Source organism: Mauremys reevesii, linkage group 15 (assembly GCF_016161935.1).
Source record: "Mauremys reevesii isolate NIE-2019 linkage group 15, ASM1616193v1, whole genome shotgun sequence".
In the NCBI taxonomy this organism is placed as follows: domain Eukaryota; kingdom Metazoa; phylum Chordata; order Testudines; family Geoemydidae; genus Mauremys; species Mauremys reevesii.
Genome location: NC_052637.1, coordinates 43,928,256 through 43,941,387, shown reverse-complemented (window position 1 = coordinate 43,941,387; position 13,132 = coordinate 43,928,256). Strand labels below are relative to the sequence as shown.

General features: G+C 63.0%; 1 protein-coding gene across 4 annotated transcripts in view; it reads right to left on the bottom strand.

Annotated features, from left to right (window-relative positions):
- Positions 1-568: 568 nt before the first annotated feature.
- CYTH1 (cytohesin 1) overlaps positions 569-13,132 on the bottom strand; it is a 39,943-nt gene continuing 27,379 nt past the window's right edge. For 2 of the 4 annotated variants that reach the window (XM_039501008.1, XM_039501006.1), the window contains exons 3-13: positions 12,437-12,501; positions 11,300-11,366; positions 10,662-10,780; positions 9,894-9,974; positions 9,565-9,677; positions 9,078-9,226; positions 8,853-8,964; positions 3,988-4,064; positions 3,503-3,574; positions 2,737-2,891; positions 569-2,402 (exon numbers count right to left, since the gene is read on the bottom strand). In XM_039501008.1, coding sequence (XP_039356942.1) covers positions 2,324-2,402; positions 2,737-2,891; positions 3,503-3,574; positions 3,988-4,064; positions 8,853-8,964; positions 9,078-9,226; positions 9,565-9,677; positions 9,894-9,974; positions 10,662-10,780; positions 11,300-11,366; positions 12,437-12,501 — 1,089 coding nt within the window. In that variant the 3' untranslated portion in view covers positions 569-2,323. Of the gene's footprint in view, positions 2,403-2,732; positions 2,892-3,502; positions 3,575-3,987; positions 4,067-8,851; positions 8,965-9,077; positions 9,227-9,564; positions 9,678-9,893; positions 9,975-10,661; positions 10,781-11,299; positions 11,367-12,436; positions 12,502-13,132 lie in introns of those variants that run through there. The other 2 variants (XM_039501009.1, XM_039501007.1) reach the window with 2 other exon arrangements.

The following is a 13,132-nucleotide window of genomic DNA, read 5'->3' as shown; positions in this document are numbered from 1 at the left end:
GAGCCAGGCTGGCTGATGCAGCACGCAGAGCAAAGACGGTCATGGGGATCCCTGCAGAGATGCCTGTGGTGCCAGATCTCACTGGCCATATGCAGCATGCACAGTCTAGGTGTCTCAGGCCAAGAGCAGAAACCTCAAGGCCCAGAAAGAGCACAAGGCAAGAGAGGGACGGACCCAGCTAGCCCAGCGACCAGTCCTGGGAGAGGAGCAGGCTGCAGGTGAAAGATCTGAAACTGCAGGGGCCATCCCATTGCACAGGGATGCCCAGAGCACAGTGCCTAGCCAGCGCTCTGCAGTGCCAGGCCAGACCATCTGATTTGGCTCCAACCTATTCCCTAGGCCAGAATGGAGGGGTGCGCAGCTCCCCATGGGGTGTGACTCATGACAGAGTGCCGAGAGCTCCCACTGGGTCCTGCGGGCCAGAGAGCCCCCAACACGGCTGCGGATGGGCCCCTGACCTGCCGCTGCCCCGCTGAGCACTGGGGCAGGGAGCGGCTCTCCCTCAGCAGAGGTTGTGGTGTGAGCCCCCCCACGCAGCCGAGAGCGGAGAGAACAGGCGAGACACGAGCAGGAGGCTGAGCAGAGGTTTGACGTTTATTTGCTGCAGATCCTCAGCGCTAGTTTACAAGGCCGTGGCAAAAAACCAAAGAGTTAGAATCAGACTAAAAAACCCTGAAACACTTCCCGCCCTGCCAGAGAGGCCTCTGCACAGAACTTCAACAAATACAAAATAACCTTAAAGGAGAAAACTATACAGAATATTTACACCTCTGATAAATAGACTAATACTGCTGTGGGTGCCTCTCTCCAGACCCAGTGCCTCAGGGCCCGGGGGCCACGCAGGCTGGGGCAGCTTCCAGAGGAACCCTGTGCCCCAGACTGACCTCTCCTTCAGCCCCTGGGAGCAGCTGCCTTCCAGGCAGGTTCCAGCCCTTCTCAGGACACTCGTCCCCCTTCCCATGGGTTTCACAGCCCCCTCATTCCCAAACCCCAGCTTGTGCTAGCAGCAGGACCTGGGACACCCTCACCAGCCCGACCCCTCCCTGCCTGGATGCTGGGGAGTTCCCTCTGCAGGAAGCTCTGCCATCCCCTCTCATGACACCTGGGCGAACCCAGCCCTGCTGCTCCAGTGTGCCTGGGATGTCGCTGAGCCCTTTGGGTGCTCCCTGAGCTCTGCTCACAGCCCACGAGGCCCAGTGGTGCCAGCTCCAGGAATAGGCTGATCCAGGGGAAGGCCGGAGCAGCAGGGTTCCTGCTGGCAGCTCGGCACTGGGCATCTGTGGAAGCTATGGCTACATAAGGGCACCATGATGGTTTTCGGACCCTTGGCCTCCCCTTCCTAGAACCTCTGTGCCCGTCTGCTCCCATCTCTAACGAGCCCAGCTGCCCCGTGTGTCCCAGAACTCACTGGGCTCTCCAAGGAGCCCAGGACAGACTGGTGCCCTCTAGAACGAGGGTAGGTGGGTGGGCAAGGCACATGGGCTCCCCTTGGCTTGCGTCATGTTCACACCCAAGTGCCTCCTCCCTCCCCACTCAGCGATTCCACCCCCTCGCAAGCGAAACGCCTGCTGCTGAACGGCCCAGCACCGACTGAGCAGTGACAGACGGAACACGCCCAAAGTGCTTCCAAACAAGTGCCCAGCTCAGCCCGGCCTGGCCCCGCCCTGGGGGCCATGCCAAGACACCGCAGCTCCCTCCCCAGGGGCCGGGGTATAGGACACATGGGCAGAGTCGAGCAGGAGGTGGCCCCAGGCTTGGGCAGGGCTCCCAGAGCTCCCATCACACCCGCCCTGCCCCTCCCCACAGGTGTGTACAGGTGCCTTTGCCCCATACACATCGACCCGCCGCAGAGATCACGCCCGACACTTCCCGCCCCAGCCCTGGCTGCTGGCCTCAGGGCTCCAGCTGGGGCAGACGCATCGCTGACGAATCCTCCGTGAGCTCCTTGCAGGTGACGTGTCTCGCTCCCCCACCAGGCCATCCGGACCTGGCCTAGGGCCTGAAAACGGCTCCCTAGGAAGGGAGCCCAGAAGGGAGATGCCAGCCCCAAACTCCTGCTCATCTCGCAAGGAGGCTGCTTTGCCGACGACGACCGTAGCTGCAGGCTCTTCGCTGTGGCCCTAGGACCCTCCCAGCCCCCCCCAAACTCCTGCCCACCCCCCAATGGTAAAGAAATTGCAAAAGCTGAAGCTAGTCCCTGGGAATTCAGGCTGTGCTGGGCTGCAGGAGAGGCCCTTGCCGGGCACCCTGCTCTCTCCATCTCCAGGGGAGGGGAGCCTCTCGCTGCCTGGGAACGCCGACCTCACTCGGCTGGCCCAGGCTGCTAATGTCTCTTCATGGAGGACACTTTCTTCTTCCTCGCTGCCAGCATCTCATAGAAGGGGTCCCTGCTGATCGCTGCCCTGGGCAGGGAGAAAGGACGTGTAAATGAGACCCCCAAGAGACCAGGGAAATCCCAGGTCATTCCTGTCCCCAGCTCGATGTAGGAGCTGCTACCCCAGCGGGGAAGTGTGGCCTGGCAGCAAAGGAACTGACCAGGATCCAGGAGATCTAGGCTCTGCCCCAGACTCTGGGTAACCTTGGGCAGTTCTTGGGAGAACGTATGCAGGTCACCCGGCTACCACGGCCCGGCCAGTGCAGCATCCTCCCTCTGCAGGGGCAGCCCAGAGAACCTGGCCCAGTGCCCAGGCGGAATCCCCCTGCCACGGGGGGGCAGGGGGGGGCAGCAACACTCACTTGATGCACTTCATCCACTCTTCCTTCTCCTCGGGGGTGGGGGCTGAGATGCGATACACCGTGTGGTTCCCCTCCACCACCCGCCCGTCTGCCTCCGTCTTACAGGCCTTGATCACTTGGTCTTTGTTGTCCGGGATGTAAAGCTCAAAGCAGTTCTGAGAAGGAAGGAGAACCTTTAGCAGCAGCCTCCAGCCAGGCACATGGGACCTGCCCCTGCCGCTCAGGGGGCCTGGGGCCATGACTGCGGAGGAGCAGGGTAGAGGGAAGGCCTGGGAGTCACACATGCCCTCCCGTCCAGTTACGGCCTGGGAATGTCACCCCCTTGGGTGAAATACTAAGTGTGCAACAAGAAATGCTTCTACTGCAATCACTATACTGCAGCTGTCCGGTCCAGCAGCTTGCCACAGAGCCGGGTGCTGGAGACGAGGGGCGGGCACGGCCCATCCTCTGCCAGGGAAGGATTGGGCATCTGGGGCCAAAGCAGCGAGCAGGTCTGAATGAGCAACACCAATGCTGCCCTGATGCCAGCTGCCCCCACTACAGGGGCAACAGCCCCTACCCCATGTGCCTGGTCATGAGGGGAGAATGCTGCAGCCCCAGGCTCTCTCCTTGCCCAGCAGGGCCCAGGCCAACATTCACACTACGTCCCCCAAACCCAGAGACCCCAGGGGCTTCTGCTGGAGAAATGCACACAGCCCAGTAAGGAGAAACTTCCCAGCTGGAGATTCCCCCTCCCACCACGGGCAGGGGCCGTGCAGAGACTCACGGGCTTTTTGGAGTCCTCCACCTCGCGGATGCTCAGGTTCTCCAAGGGGATGATGCCACGAGGCTCCTTATCCTGCAGGAGGCCAAGCAGAGAGGGAAGACATTAGCCACAGAGCTGTGGGGACCCACTGACATCTAGATCTGCTCCTCCAAGGGCGTGACTCCGGCCCTGGCCAGCCACTGGCTGCCCCCCAGGAGCAGGGCTGCGAGGGGAGGAAGTTGGTTGCCCCACTGCCTTAGCCAGCCATCTAAAAAGTCCCCCGCTCTGTGCCATTACAAGTGAGCCCCTCAGTTCTGGGGGTGCAGCCACCCACTACTAGGGTGGAGCACCCCAGGGCAGCTAAGTGGAGCCCCATTGTCTCCCATGGCTAGGAACATTCCTGCTAAATACACCCAGCTCGGGCCTGGCACTCGCAGCCTCTCCCAGCTCCTCCCCCCAGCATCAGCGGCGCTCCATGACTCTGCGCAGGTGGGGGAAGCACTCACCGTTGTGTACTCGAAGTAGTAAAGGCAGTTGTCGGTCAGAATGAACCAGCGTCTCTTCCACGTCTTCACCCTGCCCCCTGCCAAGTAAAGAGGCGCGGTTGACACGACACCCGCCCCTAAGCCCGGGCCCCCGAGCACGGAGCACGTCTGCCCTGGGTGGGGGTCCAGCTCACGGGCACATCTAGGCTATGGCAGAGCTAGAGCCCACGGACGAGAACAGACAGAACAAGCAAGCGTCTCGCAGAGCGCGGAGCCAGGGCACAAGCAGCGGGAGCCAGCCCCGCTCGGTGACTGCATGGGGCCAGCGCAGCAGAACAGGCAGCACAAAGCCACGGTGGCCGGACGTGAGCGGCAGTGAGAAGCGGATCGAGGAGCTGGAGCTGGGGGGAAGGGCTGATCTGACAGCCAGACGGTTCAGAGACGTGCCGCACTGAGGACTTGTTTCTGTACGGCGCTGACATGGAGCGGCCCACACTGGCCCTGTTTCTGGGGTTTTCAGGCCCATCAGAATGCGGCAGCCCAGGGTTTCTGGAATTTGGGTTCGTGGATGTTTCACACCAGAAGTTTCGAAATAGGAAACTGGCCCTGAAATTAAATGTGCAGCTCCGCACAGCTCCAGGAACAGCTCCACCCCTGAACCCAGGGTCAGCCGACATGTCAGGAGAGCCAGGCCCAGGGGAACCCCCACTCCTGAGTCGAGGTTGGGGTGGACAGTCTATCTAGGTAAAAATAAGGTAATAATTGGAGATGTACCAATCTCCTAGAGCTGGAAGGGACCTTGAAAGGTCATTGAGTCCAGCCCCCTGCCTTCACTAGCAGGACCAATTTTTGCCCCAGATCCCTAAGTGGCCCCCTCAAGGATTGAGCTCACAATCCTGGGTTTAGCAGGCCAATGCTCAAACCACTGAGCTATCCCTCCCCCCCTGGACCCAGCCCCATTCAGTCAGGGCAGGAATGACCCATTGTGGAAGGTGCCGACAGCCTGGAGAGCAAACGCCCTGATAGCAACAGGGTGAGCTGCTCCTGCCAAGGTGCCCTGGAGTGGGTGAGATGGAGCTCAGCCCCCAAGGCGAGGGGGCCATGTGGGACCAGCCTGGGGTGCTTTGTGACAGACAGGTGCCCTGCTAGGAACTGCACACCACTCCCCTCTGCCCACCAAGAGCTGGCGCTCACTGCTGCCGGGGGCTGGATTGGGCCCAGCACCCCTGGGGAAAGGCCCTGGATCACATCCCACCCCAAGCCAGCCAGTCTTTTGGAGAGGCTCGACGCTGCTGCTGAGGGCTGTTTAGATGGAGAGCGAAGTCACTGTTGGGCCAGGCCCAGTGGCCCTGGGCACGGCCAGCCTGGGCTTCCAGTCCGGGAAATCCAGGGCTTTAGGGGGAGCTGAGAAGACTTCACCTGCCAGGGTCGAGCCAGGGCCTCTGACGTCACTGGCTCGGTGAGGAGATGAGGCTAGAGGCAAGGAGTAGGATGGCTGTGTCTGTCTAGGAGCCGTGGGTGAGGAACGGGTCCACAACTGCCAAGTCTGCACAGAGACGCAGAGCACCCGGGCCCTGAACACCCATGCGAGCCCTTGGGTGCCCTTCAGCTGAAGCTGCTGGGGCTCTTGGGGGTGGAGGCCTGGCCCAGCCTCTCATGCCAGGGCAGCCTGCGTGGCGAGGACTCCCTGGCTGATCGTGGGTGTTGGGTCCCCCTTGGCCAGCACTGGGCAGTGATGGCAAAGCTGCCCGGCTCTCCACCTGCCCGGGGAAGTGGGCGCTGATTCTGGGAGGAGTGGAGGAGGAAGCTCTGCTCACAGACCGCGGGGTGACCCTTCCAGCCACCCCCAGGAGCAGACGCTGCCCAGCCCCGCACACAGACCCTGGACTCACAGCGGAGACAACACAAGCAGACAGTTCCAGTCAGCACCTGGGACAGTCCCCAGGGAACTCATGGGCTCCCCTCCCACACGCACCAGGGGTCCTGAGCCCTGCTGGCAGCAGGCTGCTCCCCAGGCTCCCTGCAATCCGCACGGCTGGTCCAGGAAAAGGGGGATTCAATTTCCCAGCTGCAACTAGAGCCCTGGAAACGGCCTCCCTTTGCCACTTGCAGTGGGGGGCACTGCACTGGCTCTGAGGACAAGAGCACACAGTGAGAGGGGCACCCCAAAGCCAGGCCAGTGCAAGAGGTGTGGACCCAGGGCTGCAGCAGCTGCCCCCTCACATGCTGCAGGATGCGCTGAGCCACCCCGAACATCTCCCGACACATCACTCAAATGGGAGCTGGCCTGTGAGCGCAGAGAGGCTGGGGCTCCACCGGGGTGCTGTCACCATGGCCACAGCTCCCTCCCCAGGGGCTGGGCTCAGACCTGCAGACTCGAGAGGGGCTGACGGGGTTTGAGTTATGGAGGGCCACTGCCCAGCCAAGCAGGGAGAAGGGCTCCCAGAGGTCACACAGGGCCCGAGGCGGACGACTCCCTGCCCTCAGCCCAGGATGCAGAGCGTGAGGGCTAGTCCCTCCGGAAGCGAGTTCCCCAGGGACTGCGGTCAGTTAGCAGCGGCAGCAGCAGCAGCGAGTGTATCACCAGCAATTCAAACCAAAAAGAAAAGAAATGGAGGAAGCCCCAGCAGCCAGAGCAGAGCGAGGGAGGGGGGTACGTACCTCCTGGAGTTTGGGGCAAGGAAAGGAAGAGCCAAAATCATGGAAACATACAAATGAGGGAGAAAAGAAAATTAAAACAAAGAAATTAAACCTGCCCTCGCCCTGGTGCAGCCAGCGCTGCACGTTCGTGTTGGCCAGGAGGGGGCACTGCTAGAGCAGTGGGGACAGGTGCCAGGGGGACCGGGCTGGCGTGCGCTGGCCTGGCGACTGGGAATGCTACCTGCAGCCAGGCACATGCCCAGCACGGCCAGCGGGCGCCTGGCTCACGGGCTCTGGGATTCACTCCCTGGGATACAGAGCCAAGGAGCTCTGCTGGTTCACAGCCCTGCATGGGCAGAGCGGCAGGCAGCAGCCCAGCTGCAAACAGCCAGCACTTGGGACTGCTGGGCCTAGACAGGGGCTTGCTTGGGGCCCATTGACCCAGTGAGTCGCTCAGCAGGCAGGGCCCTTTCCCTGTCCTGCAGCCAGTTTGCTGCAGAGCACCCAGCAGCTGGAGGCCAGTGGGCTTAGAGCTCAGACTGATGGGGTAGATGGCCTGAGATCAGCGTCAGGGACATGACACCAACACCCGTACTTGTGGCTGAGCTAGTCTGCTGCTGTCTATGGAGAGCCCATGTGGGGATGTGGCCCTTCTCCCATCCCTGAGCCAGGCCCCACATCCCATCGCAACAGGCTGGGGAACCCTGGAGAGTGGGAGGGGATCCCTGTCAACGCCCCAGCCCAGGCTTGTGCCGGCGACCAGGAGGGCCCGAGGGCAGGCTGGGCAGCCCTGCTCTAGGCACGTCCTGTGTGAGTGGCAGGCCCTCTCCTGCTACCGACGGGGCTGGCACAAGGCAGAGAGATGTGAGAGGGTAGAGTCCAAACCACAGCAAGAGCCCCAGGGAAAAGCCTCCCGATGGAGTCAGCTCCAGCCAGGGCCTGTCGGGTCTCTGCAGCCCCAGCTCTCGACCGGGGCACAGACAAGAAAACCCCAACATAGTTACTGAAACAAAGAAACCCATGAGCCGGGGTGGCCGCGCAGCTGGGGAGGGGCTGCTGGTGCCATGGGGAGCTGCAGCCGGGGCGCGGGGATGCCATGCATGTTGCCTGCATGTGGAGCCAGGATGTGCAAGGTGATGATGCTCTGGGGAGGGTGTGCCAGGAACCAGGCTGTGGCATGGAGGAGATGCACGCAGCCTGGGGCAGCTCGCAGTTCGCCTTTGAGTGAGTGTGGCGGGAGGCACTCCAGCAGGAGGTAGCCAAGATGCTGGGCGCCGTCACCAGCCCCCAACCAGTCCCTCCCCGCCAGTACCGCAGCCTCCTGGACCTCCACAGCCCTCCCTCTCAGGACCGTGGCCCCCAGGAACCTCCCCATCCCCTCCCCCCAGCATTAAAGTCCCCAGAACTTCCCCTCCCCCCAGCATTGCTGCCCCCAGGACCATCCCCCAATCCCTCCCCGAGCACCGCAGCCCCCGGGACCGTCCCCCAATCCCTCCCCGAGCATCACAGCCCCCGGGGCCGTCTGTCCCCCAATCCCTCCCCGAGCATCACAGCCCCCGGGGCCGTCCCTCCCCCAATCCCTCCCCGAGCATCACAGCCCCCGGGACTGTCCCTCCAATCCCTCCCCGAGCATCACAGCCCCCAGGACTGTCCCCCAATCCCTCCCAAGCATCACAGCCCCGGGGACTGGCCCCCAATCCCTCCCTGAGCATCACAGCCCCCGGGACCGTCCCTCCAATCCCTCCCAAGCATCACAGCCCCCGGGACCGTCCCCCCAATCCCTCCCCGAGCATCACAGCCCCCGGGGCTGTCTGTCCCCCATCCCTCCCACACTGCTGGCACCGTGATCCCTGGGACACTCCCCCCAGCATTTTCCCTTCCCCTTCCTCCCAGCACTACTGACCACGGGATCGTCCCTGCCTGCCAGCGCTGCATCCCCCAGGTCCACCCCATCCCATTCCACACAGTCACCAGAAAGTGAGGCTGGATTCCCAGGGAGACCCGGCCAGCCTCGCTGAAGGCCAGCAGGGTTGCACAGTGCCACCGAGCACCAGGTGGGACCGACTGGGGCTCCATTACCGGGGAAAGTGCCTTGGGGAGGCTGCAGAGCTGGGGCCAGGACATGCAGCTTTCCCTGCAGGCTGAACCACGGAGCTCACTGCCCATCGCTAGCGCCCCTGAGCAGGGGGTGGAGGCTGCAGGCACATTCCTGCGGCCCCGCTCGGCTCCTGGGGTAAAGCACTCACCGAGTTTCAGCAGCCAGCCCTCGCGGTCAGGGTTGAAGAAGGTGTGGGTGAGGTCGTTGCCGTCGTCCTCAGGGATTTTGAAGGGTTCGTTCTTTATGCTCTCGTAGAGATTCTGGCACAGAGAGAAGCACACGAGGGTCAAATCCAGGGCGAAGCTCCCCGGGGCCCAGGGAGTAGAGCCTGGGGCCAGCCAAGGCAGTACCCCTTGCCTGCCCACCCCCTCACCCTGAGCAGCTCCTCCGGCAGGTCGCCCCCGTCATTGATGCCGCGGTTCATGGCGATGAATCGCTCCACCGTGGGCTTGTCCTTGACGTTGGGGTTGTGCAGGCTGGTGTTCAGCATGATGATAGCGAAGGAGAGGACGTAGCAGGTGTCTGCAGGGCAGAGAGAGGCAGGTCAGCTGGGCCCCGGGCAGGCCAGGCACACGGTGACGGGCAGAGAGGCCAGGCTGGGAGCACCCTGGACAAAGCAGTCCCCAGGCTCATTCCTGGCAGACACGGCCACACCGGGCCTCCACTCCCTCCCTGGGCCCCCAGGGCAATGCAGACCCCATGCCCCCAGCAGCATGGGGGCGTCAGAGCCAGGGATCAGGCAGACCTCTCCTGCTCTCTCCAGGGGCCTCTGGGTTTGGAGTTGGCTTGGCAACGAGGCACTCTGGGGCAGCCTGAGGCCCGTCCGTCAGAGTGCCCTGCCCTGTGGGGAGTGCTGGTACCTGTGGACTGAAAGACGCCGGGATTGCATTGACAGTACCGCTGGGCAAACGCCTCCATCATCCGATCGATCTTCTGCGCCTCGCCCGGCAGGCGGAAACTCCACAGGAACTGCCTGCGGGACAGGGGTGGGTATCAGGGATAGGGTGCATGGCCTCGGAGTCCCTCCTCCCCCATTTCAGGCTGACACCCCACAAGGGCAGGGGACAATCCCCACCAGACCAGCCCCTGCCAGAGCACCCTGGGCACCCCGCCAGGGCTCACCCATGCGCATGGGGATGGGGAGACAGGTGCCCAAGGAGACAGCTCAGCCCCCCACGCGCACACTCACCGCAGCGCTTGCACCAGGTTGAGGTCAGTGAATTCGTGCAGCTCCACGAAGGCGTGCAGGACCTGGATGTTAAACTCGTCTCTGCCGGGACAAAGGCAGAGCCCAGGGGCCCCAGTCATGGCTGCACCACACCCCCAGGTTGCACTCTGCCCCACCCAGCCCCCTGCACCTGTGACAGACACTCAGCCCTCCCCAGGGTTGTGGGCTGCAGTAGCATCCTCACCCCGGGGGGGCAGCCCTGCCCCATGCCTGGCCCAGCCCTAGACACAGGTACAGCCCCACCCCCAGGCCTCCCATAAGTCTTGAGGGCTGCCCATGCCCATCCTGGAGCCCAGCACCAAGCCGGGGGCAGGTTATGGGCACTGGCACAAGCTGCTCATTTCAGAGGCCTGGTAGCTGCTCTGTCCCCTCCGCCCCCCTGACCATGTGTGGTACAGGCTGGGTCTGGAGTGGGGCCCTGCCACCTCTGTGAAGCGCTAGGGGATGCCAGTGGGACACCTGCGCTGCCAATAGCTAGCAGCTCCTTTGCCTTCACTCCTGCACGTCCTCCACTCCAGCAACCCCCACACGCCCCTCCCACTGCTGCCATGGCCACAGGGCCCGCGGGCAGACGGGAACTGCCAGCCCCATGTCCTTGCTCTGGCAGCAGCCAATCCCTGGCACCTTAGCCCAGCCTAGTGGGCCCATCCCATAAGGCACCGAGAGGAGATTCCTCCCTGCCCCCTGCAGTGATCCACAGATGCCACCACCCTGGCCAGCAGCTGGTACCTCTCGCCCAGGTAGTCGCCAATGGCCGTCTTGTTGAGCCCCTCCCCCTTGTAGAGGAACTGGGCGATGTCCTCGCAGGTGTTCTTCAGCAGGTCGTTCTCAATCAGGAACTGGATCCCCTGGGAAGGCGGGAGAACAAGGCCTGTGACTCCAGCTCTCAGCACTGACGGGCACATGCCAGGAGGGGCAGGAGGCTCCTCAGCATCCCCATCACCAGCCCAGCACAGGGAGCCCTTGCTGCGAGCAACCGTCAGGAGCCCTCTGGGCGCAGGAGGCTGTCCCCTGCCAAGGGTCCCATCACCCAGGAAGCCATCCTCCCAAGGGAGCCCGGGAATCCAGCAGTGCTCCAGCCCCCATGGGAAGGGGACCCCGGAGACAGAAGCAGTGCAACAGTGAGAAGCCCCCTCTGTGGATGGGGTGCCCCATCCCCAGACCCTTCCATTCTGTCCAGTACGTGGGGTTCCCAAATCCCAACATGGAGCACGGCCTGGAACATCTGTCCCAGCGACCTGGAGAGGCTGCATTGGCAGTGCCTGGACCACAGGCTGAACGGGGCAGGAACCAGCACCTTCCCCTGGAGCTGTGATTGCAGCTCTCTGTCTCTGCCTGCAGCCCAGCCCCGGAGGCACTGCCCTTACCTTTTTGGGGTCCATGTTGAACTTCTTCCTGCCCATTGCCACCTGCTTGTTCCTCTGCATGGTTTTCCTGTAATGCACAAAGGCCAGCTCTGAACTCCGGGAGCAGCCAGGCTCCCGGCCTTGGAGAGGCAGGCGCTCAGCAGCCAGAGCAGACTCCCTGTGCCAGCCTGCAGCCTCTTCTCAACCCCAGAGAGATCCATGTGAGCCCCACCCAGGCTGAGTAGGAACCCCCTGCTCTCTACGCCTGGGTCTGGAGGCTGCAGCCCCTGAACACGGCACGAGCCAGAGCCCAGGGCACCAGGCCATTTTAAAGAGCTGTTTTGGGGGGAGGTTCTCAGAGCCCTCAGCCCCTCATTGTTAAAGGATCCCGCCGCATGCCAGGAAAACCAGGAGGCAGGCCCTGCCCCGCAGAGCTGGCATGCCTGCCCCGGGCCCAGTGCGGGCACAGCCCGGGGACTAGAAGGGGCTTTGTGCAGACTAAGTGCACAGGAAGCTGCTCCCGTCTGGCCCCGCACGCTGCTCTCGGGAATGGATGGGGACTTGAGGGCCTGGGAGCTCTGGCCCAGCAGGCTGCAGCTTCGCACGGTGTGACTCCAGGGGGAGGGGAACCCTGACGTGAGGGTGATTGGAAGTGACGCTGCAAGTCAGTTTCCATTGGCCATCAGGGCTCCCTAATCCTGCGCTGGCACCGCCTGCACCAGCTCAGAATAACAAAGGCAGACAGTCTCCAAGGCCAGACGGAGGGGCTGGGCCGTGGAAAAACAGGGCCATTTGGAGCAGCGGATCAGGCCGGAGATCCCGTTACCGCATTAAGGAATAAGAGGCGGTCTGGGAATTCCAGCCCGCGCTGGCGCTCATGGGACTGTGGCCTCCTTAGCCAGCAGCCAGGCTGGGGTTACGCTGGGCCGAGAGCCTGAGAAACTCCCGGCTCGTCCCCACACCCACCGGGCACAGCTAAGGCTGCTGGTGCTCAGGCTCCTCTGGGGCCTTGTTTCCCCCTGCAGGGACTGGGCCCCAGGAACAGCCTGCGGCTTGGGGGCAGGCTGCACAGCGCCAGGGAGCTGGATGCCACTCTGCTCAGCCAAACGTGGCTGCTCCCCGTCTCGCGCAGCCAGCCGGGCCACGGGCAGGACTCACCTCTCTTCCGTGGATCCCAGGTTCTCAATCTCATTGGTCACTTCTGCTATCTCATCTCTCAGCCGCTAAGAGAGACAGACACACGTGGTGAGCGGGGAGCAAGGACCTCTCACCATGGCATGGGGGGGCTCACCACCTCCCTCAATCCAGGAGCTCACACCCCATAACTCACCCACCCTCCCAAGCCCCACGGAGGGGAATGACCTGTCCAGGCTCACACAGCCTGGATCCCTGCTCCGAGCCTAGGGCCAGCACTCCCTGGAGCGGTGCACCCGGAACCAGGCTCTGCGTTGTTCTGCCAGGACAAGCCCAGACAGACAGGCAAGGGACACAGACCGTGCCAGATACAGCCCAAGGTTAACTGTGCCCGCCAGGCCAGGAACCCCCCACCCAGACAGGAGGGCAGCCTTGGCCCTCAGCTGGGGTGAGTGCCAAGGCCAGAGCAGCCCGGAGACCCCAGCGAGCCCCACCCTGAGGTGCAGTGCTGCAACCCAGCAAGCTGGTGGCAGCGCTCAGCTAGTGAACGGGGAGCCGGCAGCGCTGTGGGCGCTAATCTCCAAGCAGCACCAAGGCGCTCTGCTCCCACAGGAAGGAAGAGGCCCAGAGGTTAACGTAATTACACTCTAATCCTTTTAGTTCATGCCCAGCATATGGCGGTAATTAGACTCCGCTGCCTTAATCACTGACATGATTGAC